Source organism: Sminthopsis crassicaudata, chromosome 1, assembly GCF_048593235.1.
Source record: "Sminthopsis crassicaudata isolate SCR6 chromosome 1, ASM4859323v1, whole genome shotgun sequence".
NCBI classification, from domain to species: domain Eukaryota; kingdom Metazoa; phylum Chordata; class Mammalia; order Dasyuromorphia; family Dasyuridae; genus Sminthopsis; species Sminthopsis crassicaudata.
Genome location: NC_133617.1, coordinates 576,110,632 through 576,126,315, shown reverse-complemented (window position 1 = coordinate 576,126,315; position 15,684 = coordinate 576,110,632). Strand labels below are relative to the sequence as shown.

Genomic DNA, 15,684 nt, shown 5'->3' with positions numbered 1-15,684 from the left:
CCCAAAATTGATAAATTAGAACAATTCTAGGGTGAGTAACCATACCATGTACAGGCAAAATTGTAAAGTAGGTAATCTCTTATTACATCATCTTTCTGTTTTGGTACCTATCTAGCAAGTAACCAATACCATTCTCATTTAGTGTTGCAAAATTCCTCACCTATCTTTTGCCATGCTTAGGTCTGCTTTCCCCATAAATGCTCTTGTCCAAAAGACAAAATAATAAGGCAAAAATATGAACAAGCTTAATGGATTAGTGACCCATCCTAAATAATTAGCAGGAGTTTTTTGGAGACCATAATTTATTCCAAGCATAATATTTCAGAAACCTTCTGAAAGGCTATCTATTCTACTATTCTCATTTTATACGTGACAGAATTGATACCCATAGAGTAGCACAAGTAATTGAACTCAAATCCTCCAACTCCAATAGCATTCTCTCCAGTGTCACACAATGCTTATAAGAACTTCTATCGTGCTAGTTAAAGAATCTAGCAAACCTAAAAAGGAATACAGACACTTCTTCAAATTACATCATTAAATACACCTCTTACTCTACTTAAGAATAGGACAGCCTTTAAAAATATATAATTTCTTTTCTGACCAACAAATTAATGAGCATTCATCAACAGATAATTTATCAATAGAAAATAAGTTCCTTTAAAGATCGTGTCATTAATTAATTTGTATTTGTATCCCTGGCATCGAGCACAATATCTAGCATACAGTAGGCACTTAAATACTTATTGATTAACTGACTGATTAATGAAGTGTGCCAGGGATTGTAGTAGAGGTTACAAAAAAGAAAATCAAAAATAGCTCCTGCCAACAAAGAGCTTATATTCTATTGATAGAAACAACATGTAGCTATGTGAATAAATGCAAAACATATAAGAAGTACAAATTATTTGCAGGGAGGAAAGAAATATTAGTAACTGGAGCAAATTAAGAATGGCCTTTTGTACAAAGTGGCACTTCATTTTGAGCCCTCAAGGAAGCTGAAGGTTTTAAGAGGCAAAGATTATAAGGAAATACACTGAAGCAAGGCACAGTGAAGGAGACTTACAAGCAAGAAACAACAAAAATTGGGGCAGCTAGGTGGCGCAGTGGATAGAGCACCAGCATTGAATTCAGGAGGACCCAAGTTCAAATCTGGTCTCAGACACTTAACACTTCTTAGCTGTGTGACCCCGGGCAAGTCACTTAACCCCAGCCTCAGGAAAAAAAAGTTAAGGCAGAAATGGTAAAGGGAAATACAACATAATAAACTTAGAAAGAAAATCTGGGTGAAATTATAAAGGATTTTAAATGCCAAACAAAGGAATTTCATCCTATGGACAACAGGAAGTCACCTCAACTTCTGGGCAAAAGAAAATCATTATGCTTCAGGTATATCACTTTGGCAAATCTTCACAGGATGAATCATAGAGGCATAAAATTAAATTTTAAAATAAAATAAAAATTTTTTATATTTACCTAATATGATATGCTCTGTTCGCTCATGAAGTTCAGTTACTAGAGCTTTCATTCGTTCATAGTTTTCCTAGAACAGATTTTTTAAAAGAATTAAAAAGTTACATGGAAATAGATAAATGGTCAGAGGATATAATAAAATAGCAGTGGTAGTAGAAGTAGCAGCAGCAAAAGATATCATCATTGTTATCACTGGTCTGCTAAGTTATTTACATGTTAATTCATTTGATCCTCATAACAACTCTTTGATTTAGGTACTATTATTATGTCCATCTGACAGATGAGGTAATTGAAACTTAAAAAGCTTAAATGATTTGACTAAGCTCACATAACCAGGAAATGTCTGAGGCAGAATTTGAACTCAGGTCTGATCCCAAATCTAGTTCTATCTAAGAAACACTCAGAAAAAGAATTATAGACTAATATAATAACAACACTCCAAATCACTAATAAAAAGCAAAATGCAAACCAAAAGAGCCATGTCACTTCTTTCTCCCTGAAACAACATTCCTTTTCATTCTATTACTATTATACTAAGATAAGTTAACATTTAGTTATATGGATAAAAGGCTTTGTTAAACAGGCTGTGGTTTCACACTTAATATCTAGAAAGTACCCAGAAGGATCAGGCAAGAAGTAAAAGGTTTGGGAAAAAAAATCAATTAGAAGGATCTTCTCCAAGGGCACAGAAAGACAAAGATAGGTCTCCAGGTGTTTGGGGAATCAAAAATTTGAACACAGTAGTCAGGAGCCTAGATAGCAGTCCAAAGAGCTGCTGCAACAAGCTAGAAGGAATATAAAAAGTGTTCAGGAGTGGGAAGTACATTCCAATTACAGATTAAATAAATCTGTCCTTGAGTGGACATAAGCCCAGACAGTCAATAGTGTGAATGAAGGGAAAGGTAAAGTGTTTCCATTGTTTCTATTATCAATTTCTATTTTCAATTTCTGTTATCAGTTTAATAGCCTCCCAAAAGTCTAAACAAAATATTTTCCTTTTTACTAAAACAAAAGTGATATGCAAAGAGAAAGTTTGGGAAAGAATTATCCCTATTTGTTACATGTGTCCATTTCAATGAAAGGGTTGCAATTAAATACTTCTTAGTTTCATTACAATTCTTATTATGATACAAAAAGAAAATAAAAAATAATTCCTGCCAACAGAGCTTATATTCTATTGAAAGAAATAACATGTAGCCATGTGAATAAATACAAAGCACATTAAAATTACAAGTTTTTTTGGAGGAGGAATACCATTTGTCCAAATATTTTTAAAAGTAATCCATTTGTAAACTAATAAACTAATGGAAGTTGCATCAAGGTTACATCAAAAGAGGTTGCATAAAATTTTTTAAGACTGATATTTTAAAGTTGTATTTTTAAGAGTTATATTTTGTAAATAATTTGAAGCTACCTCAAAATCTAATATAATTTTCTGATTCTATAATACTTCAATCTATCATAATTATTACTATTTTGCTTTTTCTAGCATCAAAATGACCCAGTCAACAACCTAATTACATAATGATGCTCATAAAGTGAAATTAACAGGACTACATTGAAATTTTAAAAGAAAGCTATGAGAGACCAAGAAATAACAAAAGAGATTATAAAGAATGAGAAAATAGAACAGTGTGTGAAACATAAGAAAAATGACAGATCTGGAGAATAAGTTAAGAAGAGAAAATATAAGAATAATTGGACTGCCAGAAAGTTGTAACCAAAAAGAAAACCTTGACACAATAATGCGGGAAATAATACAAGACAGGCATTTAACACTTCCTAGCTGTGAGATCCTGGGCAAGTCACTTAACTCCAATTGCCTGAGAGAGACTTTCTATCAACCAAACCTGAACTTAGCAGAAAACTTAACATATAAAGCATAACATATCAAAGATCAATTTTAAGAAATTCAACATGGACAAACTGTCTAAACATGGACAAATTGTTTATGTTTAAGATTTACATCAATAATAGGGTAAGCTAAAAAGAAAGAATGAGAGAGTAAAGAAAAAATAGTAATCAGTTTATATAAATGAGATACAGAGGAAAAACAGATACAGAGGTATGTATTAGAGGGGAGAGGAGGACTCATAGTTCTGAAAATCTACTCACATCAGGAATGGGTTCAAAAGGCAACATTACAAATATACCATAAAGATTATAGCACCCTCCAAAATCTATAAAGAAATAAGGGGAGAGAGATGGGTAGATAGGGAGGCAAAGGATGAGAGAAGAAGACAAGGGAAGGATTCCCAAGGGAGGGGGATGGAGGTTAAGTAATAGTAAGCCAAGTTAAGGAGCAGAATTTAATGAAAAGTCAAAAGGGATAGAAAAGATTGTGTATGTGGATATGTGTGTGTGAATGTGTGTATACATGTATATATTTACATATGTATACATAAATACATCTTTTCTTAACTGTAGCTTGCTTAAGAGTGGAGGGGATGAAAGGGAGATATGTGTGTGTCTATGTGCATGTGTATGTATGTGTATATCCATATTTATATATGTATATATAAATATATTCTTTCTTAACTATAGCCTGCTTAGAGATGAAGGAGGGATGGAAGGAGGGAAAAAACAATAAAGTAAATAAGATGTGCAGTAGAGAACAAAAGAACAATTTAAAAGGAAGTAAAGAAAAGATGAATACTGATGAATATAATTTATTCTATTTATATATAAATACATATATATATATATATACTTTATATTTAATGTGTTTATAAATGACTTAGATAAACCTATAGAGGGCATACATAACATCTTTGCAGATAACTCAAATCTGGGAGAAAGCTAAACACCTAGGAAGTCAGGATCCAAAAAGATACTGAAAAGCTAGAATACTGAGCTGAATCTAGTAAGATAAATTTATTAGATCTTAATGAAAAGTCTGGTTCAAAAGAATGATTTTTAAAATGTAAGATAGGGGCAGCTAGATGACACAGTGGATCGAGCACTGGTCCTGGACTTAGGAGGACTTGAGTTCAAATGTGACCTCAGACAATTAAAATTTACTAGCTATATAACTCTGGGCAAGTCACTTAAGCTCAATTGCCTTGCCAAAAACAAAACAAAACCCTTATATGTGTGTGTATATACATATATGTTTATATATACATATATATAACATAAAAGTATAATATTATATATATATGTACATACATATATATATATATAATAAAAAAGTATAAGACAAAGGAGGCAAGATTTAAGAAATAGTTTGAAAAAAATCTGAAGGCTTTAGTGGCCTACAAACTCAGAGTGACAAAAAAGAATATGATGCTAAAGTGATTTTGGGCAGCAACAAGAAAAGTAAAGTTTTAAGTCAAATCCATCAAGTTGGTGAAAGGAATTGAATAGTTAACAAGAAAAAGAAAAACTTGGAAGCTAGAGGAGACAGAGGGAAAGATATGATAAATTTTTTTTAAGAATTTGAAAGGTAAACATATAAGGAATATGAAACTTGTAAATGGGCAAATGTAAGTCAAACTTGAGTTTCCAAAAGCAAAATGAACAGTCCACATGATAATGAATCCCTCCTGCAATGGATGTCTTCCAGAAAAGGATAGAAAACCATTTCTTGAACAGAATGTGAAAGATATTCTTTTAGAATAATGTATTAGTTGATAAATGGTCAAAGGAAATGAACAACTTTCAGATGAAATTAAATTTTCTAGTCATATGAAAAAACAATCTATTGATTAGAGAAATGCAAATTAAAAATTCTGAAGTACTACTATGCACCTCTCAGACTGGCTAAGATAAGAGGAAAAGATAATGATAAATGTTGGAGAACATGTGGGAAAACTGAGACACTAATACATAATAATGTAGTGGAGTTGTGAACTGATCCAATCATTCTGGAGAGCAACTTGGAACTATGCTCAAAAGGCTATCAAACTGTGCATACCCTTTGATCTCTAACTGGGTCTATATCTCAAAGAGATCATAAAAATGGGAAAAGAATCCACTTGTGCAAAAATGTAGTGGCAAGGAACTGGAAACTGAGTGGATGCCCATCAATTGGAGAATGGATGAATAAGTTATGGTTTATGAATGTTATAGAACATTACTGTTTTATAAGAAATGATCAACAGGATGATTTCAGAAAGACATGGAGAAATTTACATGAACTGATGCTAAGGGAAGTGAGGAGAATCAAGAGAACTTTGTAAACACAGCAACAAGATTATGTGATGATTAATTATGATGGACTTGGTTCTTTTCAACAATTAGATGATTCAGGTCAATTCCAATAGACTTGTGAGGGAGAGCCATCTGCATGCAGAAAGAGGATTATGGGGACTGAATGTGGATCATAACATAGTATTTTCACCTGTTTGTTGTTTGCTTTTTTTCTTTCTCATATTTTCCCTTTTTGATCTGATTTTTCTTTTCAGTATGATAAATGTAGAAATATGTATAGAAGATTAGCATATTTTTAACATATACTGGATTACTTGCTGTCTAGGGGAATGGAGTAGAGGGAATGAAGGGAGAAAAATTTGGAACACAAGATTTTGCAAGGGTAAATGTTGAAAACTATCTTTGCATGTATTTTGGAAATAAAAAATTATTATTAAAAAAAAAAGAAGAATATATTATAGTAGATAGCTTCTGAGTCCCTTCCAATTTTGAAATTCTATGATTCTGAAACCCTGCCATCCCCTTTAACTACATACCAAAGAAGTTAAAGACAAAAAATGATCCATTTATAACAAAAATATTCATAACAGGTTTTTTTTGTTGTTGCTATAGTCAAAAACAAACAAACCAACCAACCTAAACAAAATGGGTGTCCGCTAACTGGGGTATAGATAAACAAAAAGTGACATACTAATAAAATCCTATTTAGTATATGAAATGACAAATGCAAAAAATCCAGAAACACATAGAAAGATTTGTATGAAGTTATTCCAACTGAAATAAGTAGAACTAAGAAAACAATAAATACAATGACCACAATCATATAAATACAATATCAAAAGATCATCCAACTCAGCTCAATTGCACTAATTAGTACTTATTCCAAAGAATATACAATGAAATATTTTTCTATTTGGTAGTGGTGGGGATTAAGTTATGATTTTGTCAGGTTGGTGCTAATTAACTATTGTCTTGGTTACAGGGGAAAGAAGTGGGGAGAATGATGATCCAAAAGAAATCATGATATAACAAAGACATCAATAAAACTTTTTTTAAATAGATATAATCAAATAGTAATAAATACAGACTTCAAAGCTATAAAGTGATTTATATATATATATATATATGCATACATATATAAGTGTATATATATATATATATATATATATATATATATACATATATATATATAAATCCTAGGAGATAAGAAGAGCAAGTAACCAGCAAGATCTTTTGGGAGGACATGAGGAACAGCATATGTTTATGTCTAATAAGTAAGCCCTAGGGAGTTGCCTAAGCCATGAAGAAGTTGGATCTATCCAACTTTTAAATACTAGAAGGCAAAATTAAACCTATGTTTTCTTGACTCCATATCTAACAATCTGGTATCCATTATATTATATTATCTCTTACAATATATAAATATTATTATGCTCATTTTTCAAACAAAGTAAACTGTGGCTAATTTGATCAAGTAAGTAAACTGTGGCTAATTTGATCTAGTAAAAGGCAATGTAAAAACCTGAATCTAATTCTTCCTGATTAGAAATGACTATTTCTTAGACATTCACTTAACTAAAAGTGAAGTGCTTTTTGTTGCTAAGAGGTATGGACTACTAAAAAGGGAAAAGATGATTGGTTGGAATTATTGTGGAAGAACTTCATGAAGAAAAGAGATATGAGATGGAACAAGCTTTAAAGAGGTGAAGAAAGGAGAAAGACCAACATTAAACATTTCTGTTATTAATTGCCTCAGTAATTTTCCATTTCTAAACAAGGTTTCATAATTTAAATGCTGACAGTTTTGGGTCCTATCAATTTAATGATCAAAGACAATTCCAAAGAATTCAGAATGAAAAATTCTATCCACTTCCAGAAAGAGGAATGATGATCTCTGAATACAAATTAAAAGATCATTTTTTATCTTCCTTATTTTTCTTATCTTTTTAAAAAAAGAAATAATTGATAAAATAAATAAATAAAATAAAATAAAAGATAAAATAAAAAGTTCTATTCTGAACTAAAAGAAAAAGTGTTTAGTATTTCCTAAGTAATGGAATCCATGAAAACCAGAATAAATCAAATAGAAATTAATGACTCCAGGAAGCAGAGTCAAGATGGAAGAGTAGAGGCAGAAAATCACCTGAACTTTCCCATATTTCCCTACCCCAAAAATTCTAAAATAGTGTCTCTAGTCAAGTTCCAACGCAGCAGATCCAATAAAAGGTTGAAGTGAAACAATTCTCCAGCCCAAGATAATGTAGGAGGTCCAAGTAAGGTATCAGACAATTAGTCAGAAAGAGATTACAGGGGACTCTTTGACAGTACTAGATTCAAGATCCTGTTTTATTGCCTATATACAGTTCCTAGTCAAAATCCCAGGGTGAAGAATACTAGTACTTGAGCTAGGAGCTCAAATCATAATTCCAAGGTCAAAAGGAGACATAGCATTTGTGGATACAGAGTAGCAGGGAATGTGGTTAGGGCCAACAGGAACACCAGTGCCTTTGGAGCATGAAAACTTAGAAACCCTCTGAACTAGCTCTGAAAACATCAGCACAAAAAACCTAAAACTTGAGATAGTGTCCCCACCACCCACAGAATAGAGTCCAATTTTAACACAAAATTAAAAATCAAATAATAGCCTAGGGAAATGAATAAATAAACAAAAAGAACTGACCATAAAAATTTATTATAATGAAGGGATGATCAAGTAACAAACTCACAAGACAATGAAATCAAAACAGCTACAAGCAAAATCTCAAAGGAAAATGTGAATTGGCCACAACACAAGAAGAAATCAAAAAGGACTTTTAAAATCAAATAAAAGAGGTAGAGGAAAAATTGGGAAAAATAACAGGAGAGATGCAAGAAAATTATGGGAAAAGAGTCAACAGCTTAGTAAGAGGCTCAAAAAAAAATTCTGAAAATAATATCTTAAAAAGCAGGACTGACCAAATGTTTTTGTTTTGTTTTGAAGGCACAAAAATCCACTGAAGAACTTCTTAAAAACAGTAGCAATCGGAAAAATGATTGAATCTAATAGCAGTGGCTTCAGGTTATAGCACAGGCCCAGCAACAGAGTGGAAAAAGATATGGAACCCAACAAAATAGAGATAAGTATGAACAATTTCTGCAAAGGCAATTCAGTGCAGCCTTTTGCTTATCATAATCTAGAACTGACTATGCTTCTACATTGCTGCTGGCCTAGCACAGTATGCAATCATCACTAGACAGCTCTCCGGGAAAAAATGAAAAGACCAAAAGAACTGATAAGATCACTACTGCAAAGTACTATGATTGCTTTGTCTAACTACTATTGCTTCAGACTTGAGCACTGCTAGTTGGTGCCAAAGAAAGGCTTCAAGAGGCCTTTAGATATTTTTACCCATAGGGCTCCCAGTGAGGGGTAAGTACTTGTTGGTGAGCCAGGGGTAGTGGAACAATGTAATACTTGATATTGACTGCCATTCAAAAAAATTACAAGCAAGAAGCTCTTAGCTACTTTTAGTAAAGATGACCCTAATTAACTCTGCACTTCTTGCTCTGCCTAGTTTCTACTCTATAGTGTTCAGATACTACTTTCCTAAAATTTTTTATATGATGCCTCCTCCTTTAGATTGTAAGCTCCTTAAGTGGAGACTTTATTTTTATTAATTGTATCCTCCAGTGTTTAGCACACTGCCTGGCACATGGTAGATATGTTCAATGAACTGGATTAATTCACAATTATGATCAGTGACTGTACAGGAAGTGCCTTTCACTATAGCTTTGTGTTCTTAGTATTTCTCCCATTCATGGTTACCTCTATATATCAGAAGACACACTTTAAGAGGCAAAGATTTGGCACCACCTATCACATTAACCAATCATTTGGATATAAGTTTTAATCCTTCTGAAGGAAGCAAAGTCTAGGATTTATGATTATTCTCACATATTTAGTCATCCTTTTGAGGGGGTTATTACACTGCTTGCTGTCTCTCTCTCTCTCTTTTTTTTTTTTTTTTAAATTTTCACTCTTTTCTGATTTTGCTTTTCACCTCCCAGTCCTATTCTCGATTTATGTTTGCTGAATATCCTCTCCCCGGTATGACTAAGTTAGCTGTTGAATGGTTTGTGAATATCTAATTTTGCACTAATGTTGGATCTAAACTATTAAAATATTGACTTGACTTAGCAAGTCCACAACATATACCTTTCCATATAACCTAGAAATCACATATTTCTAATGATTAAACTGTCCTCTATTTGTTGCCCTCTGCAACCTCAGTTCTCAAACCTATCCACTACTGAAAAGTGATTCTACATTAAAGAACTTTTCCACACTTTTATTCTCTACCTGATCAAAATATCTAATTCTTGGCTTAGTAAACTATGGTCAAGCATTTTAACATTTCCTCCCAATACTCCATTATTAGGCAATCTGAAAGAGTTTTTTTTTTTTAATTTCTCTTTTTGTTATGTATTTAACAATCATCAACAAACATTTCAAAATACAAAAAAAAGGAAAAGGTCATATCTCTCAAAAGTTGTTTCCCCTCATATCATTATTGTGGTCAACATGTAATGCTGGGGAAAGTGGGGCAAAACAAATTTACAGCAAATTTCTCTGATAAAAGTCTCATTTCTCAAATATGTAGGGAAATGAATCAAATTTATAAAAAAATCAAAGCCATTTCCAACTAATAGTCAAAGCTTATGACCAAGCAGTTTTCAGAAGAAATGAAAGCTATCAATAGTCATATAAAAATGTTTTAAATCATTGATTAGAGAAACGCAAATTAAAAGAACTCGTGAGGTACCACCTCACACATACCTGATTGATTAATATGAGGGAAAAAGAAAATGATAAGCGATGGAGGATATATGGAAAAACTGGGACATTAATGCACTGTTGTTGGAGTTGTGAACTGGTCAGAATATTCTGGACAACAATTTGCAACTATGCCCAAAAGGCTATAAAACTTTGCATACCCTTTGCCCCAGCAAAACCACCATGTACATCTGTATCCCAAAATGGTCAAAAAAAAAAAGGGAAAGAACCTTTACATACAAAAATATTTATTGCAACTCTTTTTTATGGTGGCAAAGAATTGGCAATTGAGAGATACCCATGAATTGGCTGAACAAGTTATAGAATATAATTAAGAGCAGTATGGTATACAGCAATACCAATATTGTAACTGTGCTATGAAGATTTAGCTACTCTGACCAATATAATGATTCAAGTCAAAAGCCTCAGGATGAAAAATGCCATCTCGAGAGAGAAAACCAATAAACTGAGTATAGATTGAAGCATGGTGAAAAAAATTCACCTTTTTTATATTTCTTAATTTTTTTGCAACATAGCTAATAGGGAAATATTAATATGACTTCACATGTATAATAGATATATTGTCATCTCAACGGATGAGGGAGAGGCTAGAAGAAGGAAGCGAATGGAACTCAAAAAATTTTTAAATGAATGTCAATTGCAATGGAAAATGCCACTCCCATGCAGAGAGAGAACTAAGGAGATTGAATATTGATCAAATTATAGTATTTCCACTTTTTTGTTTGTTTTTTTTCCTTTTTGTTTTGAATTTTTTGAACACACATGACAAATGTGGAAATGTTTTAAAGAATTATATATTTTTCTGAGATATTCACCAAAAGTAGGAATCTACTGGTTCTGCAGACACATTGGTAGCCAACAGAGACCTTTTCTGAGAACTTTCTCCAAGGAAGGATTAGTGAAAAAATGTACTGAATTTATATTCTGTTAGAGGATTCAAACCCTGCCCTGCCACTTACTGGACAGTTACTCTACCCATTCTGGGTACAAATCTTGGGCAGATTACTCTACCTATTCTGTGCCAAAATGATCTCAGACTTCTTCCCATTTTAAATCCTATGACTCTACAAAATAAAGGCGAGAGCTAGAGCAGAGCCCATAGTGTGCAGCATTATAAATGTTTTATGGATAGGGACTGTATCTTTGTAATTTCAAAGAACCTACTGATAGACTGAGCTCCTGTTTCAAAAAGGATTCCAAAAGATCTACTATCTAGGATGTCATCTATCCCCGGCCAAAAGAATGTTCATGGACATGCTTCTATTCAAATTCCTTAATTTCATGGGCAAAGGTAGGATACCGATACAGCATTTATATTTGTGTGTGCTGCTGGACAAGGGACTGTATCTATAATATCAATGATGCAGTGAGTTCCCTGATAAGGAAAATTACTCTAACAAATCAAGTCACCATCTTTTGAGAAATTTACAGTCTTCATTTCCCACACACAGCATTAATAGGTTAAAGGACTTATCCAAAGTCTGAATCTGTCAATATGTATCAGAAGTAGGACTGGAACCCAAGTCTTCTTGATTTCAAAATGAGCTTCCTATCTACTACTCCAAGTTGCCTCTACTATTTTTAAAAATTTCTATTTCCTATATTAAGAACAACAAGAATAAAATGTATATACTTAAATGTCTACTTTTTTACCCTGTTATATAAATCTATGTGGATCAATGTTATTTGTTTTAAATTATAAGATCCTAGAGTTCAGGGAAAGTGCTAAGAGATACTTTGAATAGGGAAAGATAACTTTACCTAATGGGAAGGACATGGGTCTTGAAGCATCAATTTCAACCATAAAATGAGGTTGAGACAAGAAAAAAAAAAAAAAATAGAGACACACAGACAGATAGACTAGAAGACCCCTGAGGTCATTTCTAACTATTAACTGAGTAAGGGTGTTTAACTATTTCTATATAGTACCTAATACATCTTAGTTAGATGAACAGTCATACTTAAGGGACCACTCATTCTCTCAGTTCCACTATCCAGAATTCCTAGCCAAGCATATTGCTACTAGCTCCATGAAAAAGCCCAGGAAGCCTTATCCCATTTTCGCCAGTGCTATATCTCTGGGTGGAAGAATAGTTTTTTAAAAAGTTAACCAAATATAGTTGGGGTAATGTTAAGACGGGGTTATTTTCATGGGACTAGCAATATTCTTGGCTAGGAATTCTGAACAGTATGGCTCTAAAAAGATCTATTCCAATATATTAACTATATAATGTACAAATATACTGTGGGACAAGCTGAGTTCCAGCTTCTCAGGTACTTACTATTAAGGGAATGAATGGCCTTGAGTTTTGGGAGGCTGGTAATGCTCCCTTGACTCCCCAAATTTCTACTTATTCCATGGCAAAGCCAGCTCAGAACAGTAAATCCCTTGCCAATGACTTAATGCATAGAAGCTACAAAGTTGCTTTTTTAAAAAATTGACCTACTAATAAAAAATCAAATTTCCTCAGCTACCATTCAAAATCCTTTGTAATGTCTCCAACCTTCCTTTCTAGCTATCTGAAGTAGAGAGAGACTTCAGATAGAGATACTAACAGAATGCTACTTTGATAGTCCAGGGGATAAATGTACATTGCCTACATGACTGCTTGAAGATAGCCCATTCCACTTTTGGATAGCACTAGTCATTACAAAGTTATACTTACATCAAGTCTACATCTGCTTCTGTGTGTGTGACATTCATTGTGTACTGTTCTATCTTCTGGGGCCATAGCATGGTAACTCTTCAAATACCTGAACATGATCTTTCAAACATAACTAACAGTAGCTCAGCAATCAATCCCATCAGTCTTTTAATAGAATCAATGTAGTTAATCTGGGCCTGGTAATTAAACTCATCAACAATAACTAAATACTCTCTTACTATCTTCTTAATTATTGTAGCAAGCAATTGTATTTTTGTCTTCTTTGGACCAAGATTATCATCACTGGCAGAGGGAAAAAAAATGAAAATGCCATCTCCTCCACAAAGGCTTCCCTGATCCACTTAGTTTGAAGCAATTTCTCCCTCATTTGATCCTATCTCTGCAAGGGTTTAAAGAAAAAAATGGGTAGGATTCCATGGGCTAAGTCTATTAGAAAAGTCAACCCAGGAATGGAGAGCTCTCAAGAATAAAATTCTGAATGCAAAGAGTAGCAATTCAGATAAGGAAGAAAATGGGGGTTGCTAGTAAATGTCCAGATAACTCATCAATAGATTTAGATTTTAATAAAGTTATATACAAAAATATGGAAACAAGGGTAGTTATCAAGCTGAATACGAGAGTGTGGCATGGTCATACAAGAATAACCTTTGGAACACTAAAACTCAGAATAAATTCAGACTTTATACAGAGAACAAAAAGAACTTCTTATGGTATTGTTTTTTTAGCTTAACTGGGAAAAAGAAGAGCATCAAAAAAAAAAAAATAGAGCTCTATTGCTTGGGGTTGATGGGATAGATGGTAACACATGATGAAGAGGCAAAGCTGGTTATTCTTGCATAAAATATGGTCTCTTCAAATTTAGAGTGCATATCAGATTATGTCAGGCTTTCATTTCCTTCTCTAGCACAAGTTTTAAAATGAAATGGCTTTCTCCCCAAGGCTGAAATGTTCACTACTATACTCAGAATGTCTAGTTCAGTGGTCCTCAAACTTTTTTAATAGGGGGCCAGTTCACTGTCCCTCAGGCTGTTGGAGGGCTGGACTATAATAAAAACAAAAACTCACACTCTGTCTCCGCCCCTCAGCCCATTTGCCATAACCCGGCAGGCCACATAAATGTCCTCAGCGGGCCGCATATGGCCCACGGGCCATAGTTTAAGAACCCCTGGTCTAGTCTGATGATATCCTCCCCATCCTTTAAAGGTTTACATACCATCTTTTCCATGAAGGTTTTCTTGATGCACTGGCCTGAAGTAATTTCTCCCCCATTTGATCCCATAGAACTTTATCTTTTTGTTCCCTTATTCTAATTTGGATAAAGAAATGAATTTGGAATCAGATGATTTAGGTTCCTTCCTGGCTCTCAAGTTACTTGCTATCTTTGTGACCTTGGGCAACACTGTTCACTTCTTTCATTTATTCATTCCAATGGTTATTTGACAAATATTTAAGTATCTATCATGTGCAAGGTACTATTCACAAGATACATGTGTTATATATGTCACAATGTCATAGAAGTGACAAAAGCTCTTCTCAAAGAATGCATAAAAAGCAATGATAATGAGGACAAAGTTCAAGGAAAGTGCCAAGAGATACTTTGAATAGGGAAAGATAACTTTACCTAATGGGAAGGGCATGGGTCTTGAAGCATCAATTTCAACCATAAAATGAGGTTGAGACTAGAAAAAAAAAAAAAAAGAGAGAGAGAGACAGACCTTCAGACAGACTAGAAGACCCCTGAGGTCATTTCTAAACCCTATGACAAAAATGGTATTGTGTACATGTGTGAGACCACCTACTGGACTCTAAACTCTAGATAATAAATGGCAGATATTCATCCCCAGGTTTTTCAAATTCTGAACCCTTATCATTACATTGTCACAGGTCCCTTTCAGGCATAGAGTCCACAAGCCTATCTTTGATTCACATTCATCTTTATCTACTATAAAAAGCTACCACAATATATAAATATGAAGTGGTTCATATTTATATTGGATTAAAGTTATAATGGTTTTACAAATATTCCAATTTGATCCTCAGAACAACCCTGTAAGGCAAGACAAATGGGTCTTTAGTATTCTCATTTTATAAATGAAGTGGAATATAAACTCCTTAATAATAGGAACTGATTTATTTTTGTCTTTTTACCTCCAGTCTCTATACATTGCATGTCTATTTTTTTTTTGTTCACATCTATGATTTCTTAGTGTTGGGAATTAGTGTAAGGAAAATTTCTTCTCTCAATGCAGAGAGCGAACTGCTCTGCAACTTAGTCTTAAGAGAGCAAGACTTGAACCTAATTCTTTCTGACCCAAAGATAGGTTTTCTATTCATTATGCCAAACTCCCTGCTATATGATAGGTATTTAATAAATGCTGATTGAATTGGATTAGTGACCCTAGAATGCCAAGGGATAGTATGCAATAATGACTAGACAGCTGTCCTGAGTCAAGAAAATAATTTTTCAAATGCCACTTATAACAAATAGTGGCTAAAATATTTTGAGCAAGTCATATAAACTGTTCAGTGTCTCAATCAATGCTTGAAGACTATAAATTG

At 33.4% G+C, this 15,684-nt stretch overlaps 1 protein-coding gene across 1 annotated transcript in view; it reads right to left on the bottom strand.

The window, feature by feature from the left end:
• Window positions 1-15,684, bottom strand: part of MCCC2 (methylcrotonyl-CoA carboxylase subunit 2) — a gene marked incomplete in the record, with an annotated part of 97,316 nt that overhangs the window by 81,404 nt on the left and 228 nt on the right. Inside the window, 1 exon segment of the mRNA XM_074282204.1 lies at window positions 1,477-1,543. Coding sequence (XP_074138305.1) covers window positions 1,477-1,543 — 67 coding nt within the window.